This window comes from Genypterus blacodes, unplaced genomic scaffold (genome assembly GCF_046128005.1).
Source record: "Genypterus blacodes isolate CSIRO-AG114 ecotype Tasmania unplaced genomic scaffold, CSIRO-AGI_Gbla_v1 ptg000156l_1, whole genome shotgun sequence".
Lineage (NCBI taxonomy): Eukaryota > Metazoa > Chordata > Actinopteri > Ophidiiformes > Ophidiidae > Genypterus > Genypterus blacodes.
The window spans coordinates 4,177,114-4,194,017 of NW_027466957.1; the positions used below are offsets into that span (position 1 = coordinate 4,177,114).

General features: G+C 45.0%; 1 protein-coding gene across 4 annotated transcripts in view; it reads left to right on the plus strand.

Annotated features, from left to right (window-relative positions):
• The window catches only part of hspg2 (heparan sulfate proteoglycan 2), a 74,740-nt gene that overhangs the window by 48,714 nt on the left and 9,122 nt on the right, over nucleotides 1-16,904 (plus strand). For 3 of the 4 annotated variants that reach the window (XM_076166586.1, XM_076166588.1, XM_076166587.1), the window contains exons 34-63: nucleotides 1,464-1,556; nucleotides 1,648-1,740; nucleotides 1,848-2,075; nucleotides 2,171-2,284; nucleotides 2,378-2,505; nucleotides 2,895-2,981; nucleotides 3,105-3,163; nucleotides 3,913-4,077; nucleotides 4,217-4,327; nucleotides 4,930-5,030; nucleotides 5,247-5,427; nucleotides 8,036-8,095; nucleotides 9,382-9,504; nucleotides 9,667-9,819; nucleotides 9,928-10,088; nucleotides 10,343-10,420; nucleotides 11,885-12,020; nucleotides 12,158-12,309; nucleotides 12,613-12,748; nucleotides 13,300-13,443; nucleotides 13,565-13,699; nucleotides 13,831-14,012; nucleotides 14,121-14,316; nucleotides 14,730-14,909; nucleotides 15,022-15,282; nucleotides 15,375-15,537; nucleotides 15,710-15,807; nucleotides 16,031-16,297; nucleotides 16,393-16,505; nucleotides 16,718-16,865. In XM_076166586.1, coding sequence (XP_076022701.1) covers nucleotides 1,464-1,556; nucleotides 1,648-1,740; nucleotides 1,848-2,075; nucleotides 2,171-2,284; nucleotides 2,378-2,505; nucleotides 2,895-2,981; nucleotides 3,105-3,163; nucleotides 3,913-4,077; nucleotides 4,217-4,327; nucleotides 4,930-5,030; nucleotides 5,247-5,427; nucleotides 8,036-8,095; nucleotides 9,382-9,504; nucleotides 9,667-9,819; nucleotides 9,928-10,088; nucleotides 10,343-10,420; nucleotides 11,885-12,020; nucleotides 12,158-12,309; nucleotides 12,613-12,748; nucleotides 13,300-13,443; nucleotides 13,565-13,699; nucleotides 13,831-14,012; nucleotides 14,121-14,316; nucleotides 14,730-14,909; nucleotides 15,022-15,282; nucleotides 15,375-15,537; nucleotides 15,710-15,807; nucleotides 16,031-16,297; nucleotides 16,393-16,505; nucleotides 16,718-16,865 — 4,246 coding nt within the window. The remainder of the gene's footprint in view (nucleotides 1-1,463; nucleotides 1,557-1,647; nucleotides 1,741-1,847; nucleotides 2,076-2,170; nucleotides 2,285-2,377; nucleotides 2,506-2,894; nucleotides 2,982-3,104; nucleotides 3,164-3,912; nucleotides 4,078-4,216; nucleotides 4,328-4,929; nucleotides 5,031-5,246; nucleotides 5,428-8,035; nucleotides 8,096-9,381; nucleotides 9,505-9,666; nucleotides 9,820-9,927; nucleotides 10,089-10,342; nucleotides 10,421-11,884; nucleotides 12,021-12,157; nucleotides 12,310-12,612; nucleotides 12,749-13,299; nucleotides 13,444-13,564; nucleotides 13,700-13,830; nucleotides 14,013-14,120; nucleotides 14,317-14,729; nucleotides 14,910-15,021; nucleotides 15,283-15,374; nucleotides 15,538-15,709; nucleotides 15,808-16,030; nucleotides 16,298-16,392; nucleotides 16,506-16,717; nucleotides 16,866-16,904) is intronic. The other variant, XM_076166589.1, reaches the window with a different exon arrangement.

Consider the following 16,904-nt stretch of genomic DNA (forward strand, 5'->3'; position numbering starts at 1 on the left):
CCTCTCTAACTTCTCCCGTGGACGAGCTGGGTCCCTCCGTCCCCCGTCCTCTTCTCGATTTTCCTCCTCCTCCTCCTCCTCCTCCTCCTCTTCCTCCTCTCGGATACCGAGCTCTCCTACTTCCTCATCCTCCTCCTCGTCCTCTCGGTGGTCACTGCGTAACGTGAGCCCACCTTCTCCTCCGTCTGGCATCTCCTCTTCAATCAGACCAACCAGACCGCAAGCCTACTCCCCAGGCCACGCCCCTCGTCTGCAGGTACACCCCCAGTTTGCGTGACTACGAGAGATCCCTGCATCTCGTCTGAAGCGGTTGATGATGTTTAGCCTCTTGCTGACTCGCTTGTGTTTCTCTTTGGGGTCTGGTTCTGCTTCTGGTGGACAGAGCAAGAACAAAGTGAGCAAGACTTCTGCCAGTGCCTCTGGGGATGGCGACAAGGTAGATTGTAGCATGACTGAGTGACTGATTGACTCACTGACTTCATGTCTCCGCCCTTGGCACATAAGGCAGGAAATTACCATTTGGTCTCTGATAAAGTAGCTTTAAAAGTTAATTAACAACTAATTGCTCCCATTTAGCTATGGCAGTTAATGTTTAGCACAGAATTGCACAGCTGCAGCGTTATAAAGTAAAGTCTAAAAGGGGAAAGTACTTTTTTTAAGAACTGTAGGAATGCATAATTTGCATAATGCCAATGCTTGACAGGGTGGTATTTTCCTTTGGTAAGCAAATCGCTCCCACTCACTGCTGTTACACAACACACTGTAATTGTTCACTTGAGAGTAAGATAGGGTTTTATAATGGTCTGTCATTACGCTGTTTGCTGGCTTCAAAACAGCTTCTTTGCGAGGTACGTTCCAAGCTGTCATTGTCACATTATTGACGGTGGAAGTTGGAGTCGTCACACAAAGCACAGGGCGACTTCTTTCCTGAGGGACGATGCTTTAATTGCACTGTTTGTACCAGAGAACACGTACTCAAAGGAGTGTAGCGGTGTGTCACACATTTGTCTCACGAGTCATGTCTTGCTCGCACGTCATGCTCGCCTGCTTGCAGCCTCTCTCTCTTTCTCTCTCTCCTTTCTCCGTGGCTTATTCTTCTTTGCTTCTCCTTCCCCCTTGCCTCTTAGTATGCTCTGGTCTACAAAGGTTTCAGCTCGCACCAGGACGACCTGCTCTACTGGCAGCTCCCAGAACAGTTCACAGGGGATCAGGTAACCGTGACAACTGTGGCTCAGGTTAACCCCTGGAAACCAAGGAGTACACTGTCCCACCTCGTACTCCCTCCTCTCCGACCCCTCACCTTTGTACCTCACTTTCGCCCCGTTACATCACATCACTAGCACTTGATTTGGCATATTTACCAAGAGGATTAAAAATATCAGATGTCATATTGTTGTCTGTGTCATTAAGCATATTAGTTCATAAGCGTCCTACATGGTACATAAACATTTGCGTGTTTTTAGGTGGGCTCATACGGTGGTAAACTTAAATACACCATCTCCTACGTGGCCAGTCCAAGAGCAACAACACTGGATGATGCTGATGTCCAGATTATTGTAAGTATTTACAAATTCCTTTTTGGTTTCATCCATTGTTCTGTGTGTTTACCCTTTACTCACCTCTCTGCAATTATTGTCACTCATGCAGGGCAATGACATCACTTTGGTGGCTCGTCAGCCGTGGCAGAGGAGGCAGCAGGGCCCCAGAGAGTCTCAACCGTTTGAGATTGTCTTCAGAGAAGTGAGTGAGACAAAGCAATGCAAGCAATGGACCTGCAGAGCTGAAGCGATCCGGGCATGCGTGCACGACAAAGTATCACTGAATTGCCTACTTTTTGTGCTCTGTAGGAAAACTGGCGTCGTCCTGACGGCATGCCTGCCACGCGTGAACACCTGATGATGGTCCTGGCTGACTTGGATGACATCCTGATCCGAGCGTCCTACTCCACTGAGATGCGCTCCTCCAGCATCTCCGAAATCAGTATGGAGGTGGCAGTACCAAACGGCGGCTTGGCACGGGCCCTTGAGGTGGAGGAGTGCCGCTGCCCACCTGGATACCAGGGACTCTCCTGCCAGGTGTGTCTTCATTTTCTCTTGAACTCTGTTGTTGAGTGTTGACATCATTAACAGTCTGCAATAGTAAAATATTCCCTCTGTTTTGTGTCCGTCAGGACTGCGGGCCTGGATACACTCGCACTGGAGGAGGTTTATACCTGGGTCACTGTGAGCTGTGTGAATGCAACGGGCATTCAGACTCCTGCCATCCTGAGACAGGCATATGCTCAGTATGGAACATTAAAAATAACTTATTTAGGGTATATAATGACGGCATGATGAGTTGTTCAGATTACTCAGCAGTGTATGTTTCCCCTCGGTAGAACTGCCTGCACAACACTCAGGGTGAGCTCTGTGAGCAGTGCGCCCCTGGCTTCTTCGGCGACCCCACTGTTGGCACACTGGAGGACTGCCAGCCCTGCGCCTGCCCTCACACTGACCCAGACAACCAGTGAGTACTGGCACAGATACCAAGACCTCACATTCCACTTCCACTTATAGCTCCAGGCAGATCCGTGTTAGGCCGTCTTACTCTTGTTTACAGCAAGACCAAAGCTTTCACTCTAATGCATAGTCTTCAATTAGATTCACCACGCCACACGCTAGATTTAGTTCGATGATTATGTAATGACAATGATGCTTGTTGAAATCTACCTCAGCCTTCTGGTTTCTTCTCAGGAACGTTGAAATCGTTCAATCTCCATTAAGTTAACAAAGGAGGAAAATGAGAGATTGTCAAATAGTTACAGCTCAAATTCACTTGGTAACTTTTTCACATTCTGGCTTTAGCCGAAAAACATTTATACTTGTGTCAAAAAATGTGTGTAAATTATTTAACAGGTTCTCTCCTACCTGTGAGAGCCTTGGAAATGGAGGCTATCAGTGCACTGCCTGTCAGCCCGGGTACACTGGCCAGTACTGTGAACGGTAAGATAAGCACATTTACCCAATTTTGGGAAAAAATGAATTCAGGAATAATGTCAGTTTCATACATTCTCTAAATCGGATTCAATCGTCCATATATGCCTGTTTTTTTTTCCCCATGATCAGATGTGCTCCTGGATATTCTGGCAACCCGCAAGAGAGAGTGAAGTGTCGCCCATACGATGGTAAGCATACGTGCCTGTGTTGCACAAATATGAGAAAACTTTGGCTGTTTGCCCGGAAGAAAATCCTTGCAGAAGCACATGCAATATACACAGACTTACCAGTTTATTAGGTGCACCTGCACATGGTAGTACAGGCCAATACAACAGCCCTGAAATCCTGAGATCCTACCCTGACTCGACTCTATGGTTACTATAAACAACTTGTCATTTTGAGGCCCTAGTTAGTGGTGTTACTGAAATATGTTAATCTCCTATCCCCTTTTTGTGTGTAAATGTAGACTTTTAGAGAGCAGAGGGTTAATTCACAGAAGGAGCTACAGCACATGAAACATATCAGCTCAATTGTATTTGATTGTGACTTTGCACTTCCTCTTAGATAGGCTTCCCTGATCTAACTCCTGCTCCAGTGACTGATTGATCGTGCTTCCACGTGGCATCCATGCACGGGCAAATGAAACGCAGACTGATGACTGGAATGCACAGTTCAGTTTATTGCTTGCAGAAAACACAACACGTGACCTTAGTGGTTCATTCACAGCCACAGAGCATTTCATGACGATTACAATCGTAATGAAAAAAATCAGCAAAGTAAACAAAAGCTGAACGATCTTAGATGATGATGGCAGTTCAACTAGCATCAATCCAAGCTTGCTGAGTGAAAACAGTTTATTGCTCAAGCTTGTTTTATTGTTGTTTATTGTTCTGGTACTGTATTTTTATATGCTTGTTGTAACCTTTGCCCCTCGTAGCTGCAGCCTCTCTGGTGGTCAAAGTTTATCCGGAAAGGGTCCTAGTGTCCCAGGGTGGCTCCGTCACTCTCCGCTGTCAGGTTACGAGCTCTCCTCCACACTATTTCTACTGGTCTAGAGAGGATGGACGGCCAATCCCCAGCAGTGCTGACCGACAAAGACAAGGTACTGCACACCGATTAGACACATGGCCCCCACATTCAAGGGATAAGTCTCATATACTTATATCCATAGCTTTAGATATGACCTATATTATACCATGTTATCTGTCATCTGACTTCTTCTTCCTCATCTGTGTGCGTAGGAGCAGAGCTGTACTTCCGCACTGTCCAGCAAAGCGATGGTGGCGTCTACATCTGTACCTGCAGAGACCAGCAGAGCACCAACAGGAGCCGGGCGGAAATCGTTGTCACCAGTGTGTTTTACTCCCTCTGCCTTAAGAACATGTTTTTCCCTTTCCTCTCCCCCTCGTCTCTCCCTGACACGTATAAAGCAGCACGCTAAATAGATACTATTGGTTTTACGACACATGTGCTGTATCTGGGTTTGTTTAGGAGCGGCTTATGCAAGACCTCATTCTTTGGTTAGGTCGTCTGTTTCTGGCTGCACTGCATTCTTGGCATTCAAATTTTTTTATGTTTTGGATCAAGGCAAACCAGGGAGAGGACATTTGCTTGATAGATAATTATTAATAATTATTAATTACATTTGCTTTTCAAGAGAAATTTATATTGATTTGAGTACGCAGATAATTTTCAAGCTGGCCAATCAGATAGATTGAATTCATATTTTGTGAGCAGGAGACAAACAAAAAGGGTAAAGAATTAAGTTAAAAAAAAAAAAAAAATCTGAAAATAAAAAAAGTATGGCTTTTCTTGTGGCATGCTGATACTTCATTTCTTTTAGCTGCTATTCTTAACTAATTCCAGCAGATCTTCTTTCTGTGAAATTGTGATATGCTTTTAAACATGTTTTTGAGCCAATCCTTAAGTAAATGGTCTCTGTCTGTTTCACCAGCTGCCTCCACCAAACCCATTGAGGTGACAGTGGAAGAGCCTAAAGCTCAGACCATCAGGGTGGGTTCTACTGTCAGCTTCATCTGTACTGCAAAGAGCAAGGTAAGCCTGTTCATTGGCTTTCATTGTTTTCATTGAAACTGTATTGTGTTGTGTTTGATTTTAAGAATGAATGAATGTAACAGCATGGACAGGACAGGAGAGAAGCATGCGAGTAGTCTGCAGGAACCTGTACACGGATAAAGCTACAGTTTGGTTTTGCAGCATTTGCTCCCTTGCTCATTATTTGCATCTGTATTTGTCCTCATCTTTCTACAGTACCCTGCCTACACCTTAGTGTGGACCCGGCAGGGTAGCGGGAAACTGCCTAACCGGGCCATGGACTTCAACGGCATCCTGACAATTCAGAATGTTCAGCCAGAGGATGCAGGTGTCTACGTTTGTACAGGCTCCAACATGTTTGCCATGGATGAGGGCACTGCCATCCTCTACGTGCCAGGTTCGTGATCCTAGGCACCGCATTCCATTATGCATCCACTCTGCCACACTTCCAGCTCTGGCTCCTTTTGCTCCCTTACCAAACCTGGAATGGTGCATGCTTCTCTGTGTGACTGCATTTCTCATCATGCACTGTCAACGCTAAGCTTTGGTTTAACACATAAAAGGCTCGCAGTTCTAACTTCCAGCTTTTTCGCCCTCTACTTTATGATACTACATTGCTCAATCTCCATTTTAACAGGTGATTTTTGTCTGGTATATAAATCTTAAACTCCTATTTCCTTTTTTTTTAAGAAGTAGAGAAAGCTATGATTGCTCATACCTACTTCAAAGCAAATCTGTGCAAGCAACTGCACTAAATCAACTCCAAATGAAGAACTCTAAAGAAATTTTCAGACATTTTATTTGTTTTGGAGGAGAAAGTAATCTTACCAACATAAAATAATACAAATTTGAGTCTCAAAAGACAAAAATTACTTCTTAAGATGGAGAGTTTTTTGTAATGTGTTATTACAAACCAAGTGTTGTTATCATGCTGTTAATCCACTGCTTCTTAGTGTGCCTTTATGTTGCTAATTGCTGCTTTGTCATTTACTTTATATAAAGAGATACAGCTTGTGGGTGTGGTTCAAACTAAAACTCAAGGGTGCAAATCATTCCGATTACATGTGGGGTCAAAGCGTGATGGTGTTTGATTAATCAGCGCTTAAAATTGCATTACATCCTTATTAGGCCCCGTAAATGGTCCTTTGAATGACACTCAGCTGAGGCTCCTGCTGTAATTTTGTTTCTATTCTGTTTCCTCCAATGGGTTGAATTAATCGGTGGTGGTTTGGTTGCTCCTTAATCAATGGGGTAGATCTGTTTGCAGTTAGAGCTTTAACTAGCAGGGTGCTAGAATCTGGGCTCTGTCTTTTACTTTGGGCTCCTGGCGTTCCTCCCTTCCTGAGCTGTGGTGTGTTTGGATGATGAGGAATGTGGATGCCATGATGGGCGCTTAGTGACTCTGGAGCTGACATTCAAAAGAGGACTTCAGTGTGTCTGCGGGAGATGAGAACTAGGAAGAAGCCCACCACCACCACCCTTTAAAGTGTTGCTCCATAACGCCTCAAATCTGTTGTTTTACTTCATCGAGCATTCTATTGAATGTCAAGGAACAAACTGGTGCTATCAGACGAGCAGTCGGCTCAATCAGTGGGTGAATGTGCTGTGTACTACTGGAATTGCATTGTATGAGAGTCCAAACCAAATTTGGCAGCAGTCATTCATGTTTGTATAATTGTTACTTGTGTTATTTAGATGGTTAAATGTGTTTATTTTCTCACTTGAAATGCAGAAGAAAAAGGCTTTTTAACCTTTTTTTTAACCTTACATTATCAATAATCCGCTGAAATTGTACATTATAGGCATTTTATTTACATTTCTTTCCTCAATCTACTTGGCACATTCTTGTTTGTTATCCTGAAATGGTACAGAAAAATCTAATGTAACAATTTTGAACAGAATAAGCCATGTGCATACAGTAACCTTGCATGATGTGTGTTTACATTTAGCCTATTTAGACATTATGAAACAATTTATTTTTCGATTGTTTTGGGAAGAAATTATTTTTATACATATCTGAGAGTTTTGAACTGCTCACTGGACACAGGTCACACTTCAGATTATTTTATTTCCCATGTGGTACATTAAGTAAATAATCTTTGTTATGTTGTCGGTTTTGCTCATCTTCTTTGACTGAACAGTTATTTGATGGAACTTGCAAATATATCCAAAGGTGCTATTGTCAAGATTTTCCTCATTCCATTTTTTTTTTTATAGTAAAACACAACTAATGTAATATACACATGTCACATTGTTATGTATTTATCTTAACTGTGAAGATATTTTGTGAAAAGATTAAAATTATGACACTAGATCAAAGTGATTTGCTAATTTATGAGCGGGGGCGCATACATACGTATATTATCTGAATGATAATATGAATTCAGCATAACCACAAGCTGTAAAGCAGCTTTATATGTTTCTCACAAGCTGAAAGAAAACTGTTAATGTTTAAAATGGCTTCTGGTTACTAACCTGCATGTCTCACATGTAGCTTATCTTTCTTTTGTTGTCCTGTGTGTTTGTGTGTGTGTGTGTGTGTTTTCTATCTGCACCTTGATTTGGAATCCACAGGACAAGAAGCATTTTGGGACCATTGTTTTATTTCGCAACAGATATGTAGCACTTGACTGCACTGTGTGTTGCTCAGTCATTAATTCTGTCTTGGTGTGTATCAGGTAAGTTTTAGAAGGGAATGCATGTAACAATGAAAACAAAGGCAACTAATTCTATATAAAATATGAAAAAGAGATGTCTAGATTGTGCCTGTTGAATTAATGTGTTTGGTTATTGATGTTTTAGCATGTTAACATTGTGTTTGATGCTTTTTGAAACTCAAATTGACAAAAACCGCAGCAGTTCTCAGATGGAGACAGTAATAAATATCTTTGGGGACATTCTCAAGTCAATCGGCTCTCAATGGGAGGTAATCTGATTTTTCCCCCAGAGAACTGACCTTTCAGTTTACCTCTCCTTCCCTCCCTCCCTTCCTCCCTCGTCTCCAGAGCCCTCACAGACTCAGATGTTTTACACAGCCTATGAAATGTTTGAAGGACATAGAAAGCGTAAGTGGGCATGGGCATGGTTTCCTTGCTGGGGCCCTATTCTTCCTCTCTGCATGCACTTATCTTCCGCAGCATGGATATACTGGTGGCCCGGTAGTGTCCATGTACAATCGTCCAAGCAATACAAGCAGGGGAACTCTTACACACATATGTCTCTTCTGGTGTATGTGTGCGCTGGTAGTAAGAACATAGAAGAGTAACAACGGCTTTCAGTTTCTAGGCTATTTCAAATTCTTTCTTGTTAGTCTCATATATGATGTCATTGCTTATAGATTGTACATGACTATCACTGGCTCCCACCTTCGTCTTTGGGTTCATTTTGGGGTCCATCACTGCTGGAAAGGTGCATGGTCATTCTTATGGGAACCTCCTCATGAATGTAGAGTCCAGTGTGCCATCATTGGAAAAGATCAGACTATTACCATATAGTTATGTAGTGTATCAAAAAACGTTAACACTTGAAGATGGACATTTCCTCTACGAGTTATAATTCATTCAGACCGTCATTGCATCATCAGGTCTTCGATGCTTCGCCATATTCTGTTGGTGATGCTGTTTCCACATTCAGAGACAGGAGACATCCCGCCTTCTTCATCTTCTTCTTTCCCTTCACCTTCCCCATGCTGTACCGCAAAATTTTGTAGCTGTCACCTTGGCTTCAAACATCATACTGTGCTTAATACATCCCGTCGCTACCTCATTACTTCAGACTGGTGTCCAGGCTGGGAGACGTGCCGTTATCAGTACAGAAGTACGGCGACATCGGTATATGCAATGATGCTGCTGTAGAACTGAAGAAGGTTTTGTTTTCCCATGATTCTTCGTAGACTTCAGATTGTCTCGTCAGCCCAGTGTCTCTTCTCCCTGGAGTTTTGGTATTATAGAGGTCAGAGAGCACATCCCAGACCAGGCTAGAACAGGCACTCATGTATTCAACCTCTCCTTGCTACTGAAAGAGGCCTTTCTTTTGCTCTGTCGCCTTGAGAGCACACACAATTTGATTGAAGTCAATCAGACGGCCAACTGGCAGCGACGGCAACACGGCCAGAAGCAATGCCGAGGCCGCCTTGCCACTTCACTGTTTCATCTGCTTCAAGGACCTAGGCTGCCAAGGGTGGGTGGTTGGGGAACAGGGCGAGGTCATCACTCTCCTCAACCTGACAGGGTTTCATCTACCAAACTCCCACCGTACCGACCTGTTAGACGTCATCATGCGATATTCTCCGACCTACCTATTCCAACATAGCATTGTGAGCTTTGCCTGACTGTCCTGTCCCCCTCTGTAGCTGCAGAGGGATCCCAACCCGTGGCCTCGGTCACTCCTTCAGTGCTGAATGTCCAGCAGGGTCAGCGGGCAGAGTTTCGCTGCACCGTGACTGGGAAGCCTACGCCTGCCATCGAGTGGATTGGTAAGACCCGCAGCGCTCCAAATCTAACTTTTGGACTATTTGAGCTGCATTCATAGCATAACATGTTCAGCACAGTTGAGTTTTTTTCAGTGGATGAACCATTCTGTTTTCTGAAAGGTCTGATTTGGGGTAATTACAGGTTGTATTGTGCTTTTGTCACAGGTGGTCCAGGAAACAGAATGAGCCCTAGAGCGGTGATACGAGGGGGTTTGCTGACCTTCTCAGCAGTGGATCCAGCTGATGGGGGAGAGTATATCTGCAAGGCCCTAAACACACATGGAGAACACACAGCACGTGTCAGCCTATATGTCCAAAGTATGCTTTGAGTGTGTGTCCGTGTGTGTGTGTTTGCCTCACGACTGACGAGACCTTACAACCTGAGCGACGGGTACAATTTTGACGTTGAATGCAATTTTTCATCAGAGTCTAACCCGAGTGGCCTAGGCACCCAGCCCCAGGTTCAAGTGAGTCCCTCAAACGTGGAAGGCCACGAGGGCGACACCTTGAGGTTGTACTGCCGAGCGACGGGATCACCGACCCCGAAGCTCACCTGGCTGAAAAACGGAGGACAAATCCCTCCACAGGTGAGAGAATTCCCCGTTTCAGAGCCTGGACAACCACTATAACACGGATTGATTGTAACTGCGTGACTCCCTCTGTATCTGTACCTCATGGAATGTCTGGTGCCGATGGTTTTTTCCTTAAACTGTGTCAGGTCTGTGTAACAAATTGAACGTCTTTTCATGGTTACTACAGAATTTTGACCATTTTTCCCTCCCTTCTGTTTGTTTCCTCCCTTTTTTTATTTTTATCCCACCCTGCTCTGACGTTTGCTCAGGCCATTCCCTCTCATGGTTTCCATCAGTTTAAAAGCAACAGTCTCGATGTGTTACAGAGACGTATTGAGGAGCTGCAGGTCTGTCCATCTGTCCACTGACTGTCTGTCCTGTCTTTTAGTTCACATCCATTGTCCTCTACTAACCACGCTAGTACACATTGTCAACTAAATGCATGATGAAAACGTGTCTGATTCACACCTCACAAATGTCATTACTTCACCGCAACGAGTAACCGCTCACATTAGAGCTGCTGGCAAATTCGTTCAAACCAGATAAACAACATTGGTCGATTGTTTTTAGTTTACTTGCACGCAGAACGTGTTTTTGTGTTGCATCGTATTAATATCAGTGTACCATATTCCTTTGTTTTGTTACTACATCATACCATCATTGGATGTGTTTGCGCTCTCAGCACCTAGTTGACTCCCATCATTCCATGGAGTGTGTTAACAGGACTAAATATACAGTAGGTACTGTAGGTGTTTTTGCTCCGTGCCAGGCGCAGTTGGTTGCCCTCCTGCCTCGGGGGGCTTGTATTAGTCTGGTCTCCACACAGGGCTCGTGGGCTCGCTGACGGCTCCGGGGCCTGTTTACTTCTGCCTCAAAGAGCCGCTGCCTTGTGTCAGCCTTTCCCAGGGGGAGTCGGGTTCTGCCGTGCGACCACGCAGAAATTCTGTATGCTCTAGCAAACGGCTTGCTTTGAAAACTTGTCAATGGGTTCAGACACGCATTGAGCCAGGGCCCGCCTCAGCCACTGCTCGGTTTAGCCTCCCTCACGGTTGAGCGGGTTGGAGCTAAGCAGCTTTGTCCGTGGATGCCCTCACCCCCTCCGATACAGTAATCCCTCCCAGGCACAGAGGCCCCTCCCCTCTGAGGTGTTTCCAAACTTTCCTAAAGCTCCTTTTCAGCCTTAATAGACTGTGTTTGCCTTGTGGAGTACTGCATACAATCAAGGGACTTGTTAATTGCTCATGAGCCACTGACTCGTGAAACATACTTGAGATGAGGTGAAAATGATGGTTTCTGGTTGTTAGTATATGGATTGATTTATCCCCGTAGTTTGTTTCTGGTTTGTGATTATTCGCAGTTAAGTTGTCTGAGAATTTACATTTAAGCGATGATCTGCTTTTAATGCTTATAATCTCCAGTTCTAACAGGCTTAATTTCTTCATCATTTATTAAAGACAATAATGCAGTAGTTACATGTATTAACAAAGTGTAACCACACAAATCATTGCAGTGAGGTTGGCTTCACTTTGGACACATGCACAAAGCATAAGGCCATATAAACCCTAAAACAAATCATAATATATAAATATTTAACCGTAGCAATAACAACTCATGTCTTGTCTTCAAGATGTAGTAGTGCTTTTGTGTTGCTATTAGCTAGTGGTCACTTAATGTCAGCTATGTCATATATGTGTTGTTTCCAGGAGCACTAGACAGGTAAGTGTGTACATAATGATTCATTACAGTGTAAATATGACAACGCAGTTATATTGTAATGGCTGATCTAATCCTCACTCTGTGTGCCTACCCAGGCCCGCATGGAGCGCACTGACATCGGCACTCTGCTCATCCCGGACATCAAGATGTCTGACTCAGGCACTTACATGTGTGTTGGCAGCAACAGCTTTGGCTCCAATAGCGCTCCCATTAAAGTGACTGTGCACAAAGGTGAGATGTCATCATAGCCATCAAACAGAGCCTGTCAACCTCAGGTGTTGTGTTGGTGACAGATGAAGCAAACCTTTCACATACAGCTTTACAGGATACATTTTGCAGGAAACATTTATGGTTTTGTATCTCCACAGCAGGCCACACCTCCACAGCCATCACCATCCAACCATCCATAGCTGATGTGCAGGAGGGCCAGAGTCTGGACCTCAACTGTCATGCTCCTGGGAGCCATCCTTCTCAAGTCACCTGGATGAGAGCCAGCGGACGCCTCTCCTCCAATCACCAGGTAGTGGGAAGGAGAGTAGCAGTAGTAGTTGTATTTACTAGTTCTGCTATGAGTCTTCTGGGTGTGCAACTAGTCACTGCACATAGGAACAATTGCTTGTCAACAATGAAAGTTCACAACGTTACAACTAAACATTGTTGACAAAGTGGATTATGACCTTGGTAGGCAGATGCACCAGTAGCTGAAGTAGTAATTACTAGTAGAAGTATTAATAGTATTTACATTCATGTTTCTGCTATTGGAGCTATCTGTTATGATGCTGTAAGCTAAATCGAAATTCCACATCTTGTCTGCTGTGTGAAGGTTCTGGGCAGTCATCTGCGCATCCTGTCAGCCACTCCAGATGATTCAGGAGAGTATATCTGTCGGGTGCAGGGCATCCACGGATCTACAGTCCGCCAGGCGTCTGTCTCTGTGTCTGTCACCTCATCCTCTTCACGTAAGTTGGTAGCAGTGTGTATCACACTGTTGGTGGCTGCTGTATGTGGATGTGATTTTATTCCCAGGCAGTATTAAAAAAAGGATTAATGCATCAAACAGCATGCAGCATTTGAAAGTTTCAGTATTCAGTTTCAGGGTTGGATAACTTCAGTAGACATGACAGAAGTTATTTTCCCATGAAGGAAATCATAGAAGATGGTGGTTCCATTTTTAGGATGGGAGAAACACATTTGTGACATGAGGGCAGGGTGCTACGTAGCAGGGGTGTCGTTTCCACATTACCATTGCCTCACTTTGTGAACTAACTTTCCACTTCTACTTTCCAATTCTACATCAGATCGAATGTTTTTCCCCAGCCACTGTCCCATGATCTCACCCTGGTCCTTCCTGGACATGAACTGTTTAAGTCCTTTCACTGCCGCCATGACTACACTCTGCAGTCATTTCTTGCTTCAGGTCTCTGTGAATAATGTAGTGGGATCAGGGTAGTGATACTCAAATAGATTCTGGCAAGAGTTTGGTGTCCCTAACTACTGGTTTCTGTTTCAGGTCTACAGAGTCCTATCATTTCCATCGAGCCCCACAGTGCTGCAGTGCGTGTTGGGGAGACTGCCAGTTTCAGGTGCAGGGTGTACAGTGGAGCTCAGCCGGTCAGACTTGAGTGGAAACTGTCCAGTAATCAGCCCCTGCCAGGTAGGGAACACACACGCCTGCTCTCATGCCATCATTAACAAGCCTTTACTCCCATCAGCCCCAACATTTTGGCAACATTTGGGCTGCAGCAGATCTAAAGTTTTGCCGGCTTTTTCTGCAGATAATGTCAAAGTTGGCCCTGATGGTTCCGTCATTACCATTACCAACGCCCACGCCATCAACAGGGGTGCTTACCGTTGCGTGGCGAGCAACTTGTTTGGCATGACCCAGAGTTTTGTGTCTCTGATCATCAGAGGTAAATCACATATCACACACATTTTCAGGAATATCTTTGGCAGTGCCGTCATCACACACTTCCCTTAGAGAAGGGTTCCCCCCGGTGGCTGAGCAGATGTAAATCCAGTATTTTGTACCTGTGCTCATTAGAATCTCCCGAGGCCACTGTCACCCCTGTTGGGCCTGTGCGGGTCAGAGTGGGCGAACCCATCAACCTGGAATGCCAAGCATCGGGAGAGCCGCGCCCCTCAGTCACATGGCACAGACTGGACAGCAATCGTAAGACCATGCTGAGTAGCCCTGTGCCCATGGAGTCCAACGCAGTTATGCAGGTACTGATGCACTTGTCTACCAAGAACATATTCGCTTTTGACAACAATGTGGTGTTGTCATGTTGTGCACTTCCAGGGTGTGAGAAATATATTTTTTCCTCTGTGCAGATACTAGTCGCACGCCCCGAAGACAGCGGAACATACGTGTGCACAGCTCGCAACAATGAGGGCACCTCAGAGACCAGAGTGGAGGTCGTCGTCGAGGGAAATGCTCAACTGCCCACAGTGCCCAGGGCCTCAGTTCCTGAGCCTCTCATGGTGGTGGTGGAGGGAGAAACTGTAACACTGCGATGTGATGCGCATGGTAACGATGGCTAGAAATCTCATATTTGTTAACATTTACTTTTTTCAATTTGCTATGACCTCAACCATAAAAAAGAAGGAGACATATCGTATTGATGATGCCAATCAAATGGCCAATGGTTGTAAAAGTAAAGTCCAAGTGAAGGAATAACAATTAGTAAATGAAATATTTAACTACAATCAAAATACAACTCAAGGGGAAATAAGTAGCCATTCAAAACCTGAAGAGGAAAAAAGTACTCTTGATTGATATTGACATGAGCTGAAAGGCAGAGTAGAAATAGGACATTTTGCAGGCCAATGTCACAAGAATTACATAGTTACATTCCTGTTTGTGAACCTGGCCCCCTGCTGGTAGAGGATCATTTAACAAAAGACTAGAACCTGATGTCCCTTATTCTACTTCTCCTCCAGGTTTCCCAACCCCGAAGATCACCTGGTCCAAACTGCGCTCTCCTCTGCCTTGGAGACACAAGGTGGTGAACAACACCCTGGTTCTTCCCTACGTGGGTCGTCAAGACTCCGGAGAGTACATCTGCGGTGCGAGCAACAGCATGGGCACCACTGACGTCACCATCATGCTGGACGTGGAGAGTGAGTCACACAGAGCGGCTGTTGTTGTGTTAATGGTTTCATGTTTGAACTCATTACCGATTCAAATATTTTTTGGAAACGCATAACTAATTTATTTCGCCACATGCCTTAGCCCCTCCCTACGCCACCTCCGTGCCTGATGATGTGGCTGTCCGGGTTGGGGAGGTGATCCGCCTGCAGTGCCTGGCTCACGGCACTCCTCCCATGAGCTTCACTTGGACTAAGGTGGATGGAAGTCTATCCACCAGGGCCCAGGTGAGCGGGGGAGATCTTCAAATCAACCTGGCTACCACAGAAGATGCTGGGGGCTACAAGTGTGTGGCCAGCAACAAAGTTGGCCTCAGTGAAGTGGTCGCTAAGGTCACAGTCAGATGTAAGTTTTGCGTATAATCGAGTCATTTGTTGAGTTTTGACACAGAATATAGTCGCAAATCTGGAGTAACATTTGATCCTTTACCCTCACAGCCCCCTTGGCAGTGCGTGTATCCCCCCAGGTTGAAGTAAAGGCCCAGGGCAGTGCTGTGGAGTTCACCTGTTCATCAGCAGGGGGTATAGAAACCAAAATTGAGTGGCTGAAGGAAGGAGGCGCATTGCCACCTAACCACCACGTCAAGGATGGTGTGCTCAGGTGAGTCGTCCATGAAAAAAATAGAATAGAAATGGATTTACAAAATGCTAAATCACTGCAATCTAATATCACTGGTATTTTCCTCTATATAACACAAAACTTTTGAATTAAAAATCGACCATCTCAAAGAAATCTGTCTTTTTGTTATGTGTTATTTGTTGTTCCTCCCCAGGATTGAGAACCTTGAACAGAGCAATGAAGGTGTTTATGTCTGCCGAGCCAGCAGTGTGTACGGTCAGGCCCAGGACACTGCCACGCTTACCATCCAAGGTCTGTCACATGTTCTGCTATAGCCTAATACAGTGGTTTATAAACTTGTAAAAACCTCATTCCTGCGCCTGGGCTGTACTGAAATTGAGAATTTTACAACGTGATTGTGAAAAGTTATTGACTCCAATGCAGGGCAGAAGTACAAAGTACATAGTTTGAGGAACTCTGTCCAAATATGTTTTCCTGTTCTATTCTGATGCACTCACCCTATTTCCTCTTCCAGCCCTGCCCAAGGTGATGATCAACGTGCGCACATCAGTACAGACCGTGATGATTGGGAACTCGGTGGAGTTTGAGTGCCACGCTGTTGGCGATCCTGAGCCCACGGTGAAGTGGAGCAAAGTGGAAGGGTCACTGCCCGCCCACATCATGGTTAAGGGCGGCATGCTGAGGATCGACCAGGTGACGGAGGCAGACGCCGGCCAATACCGCTGCACCGCCACCAATGATGTAGGCTCAGTCCAGTCTCAGGTCGTCCTCAATGTCCAGTGTGAGTATACACCCAAACACACCACAGCTTCATCCTGTGGGTTTTACGCTCAAAGTTAAGCCTTCATCACTCTCTGTCTTTGCCCGTTTGTACAGCTCTTCCTCAAATTGCTGCACTGCCCGAAACTAAGGAGGTAACAGTTGGATCCGATGCCAGCTTGCCTTGTGTGGCTTCGGGATATCCTACACCTGAGATCAAATGGTCCAAGGTAATGGAATGGAATTCAATATGTTTTTAGGAGCTCCCTGTGCTCACTCTCTCCTCTGGCAGATAAGTCTCCACAAAATTATAGAATATGCGAGTAATGCTGCTTTCAACATTCCAGTAAACAAAGCAAATAATTTGGGAAAGAGATTTATCAGAATGCCCTCAAGATCCATGATCATAGATTGTGTGTCTCTGTCTTTTGTCCCCATCTAGCTGGAAAATGAGCTTCCCCCCAAGTGTATCCAGGAGGCCAATGTGCTGACAGTTCCTCGCGTCGGCCACGAGGATTCCGGAACATACGTGTGCACCGCCTCCAACAAGCAGGGCAAAGTGGAAGCCTTTACTACACTTAAAGTCCACGGTTAGCCTGCCTGAGCGGAAACATACAAACAAGACCTTA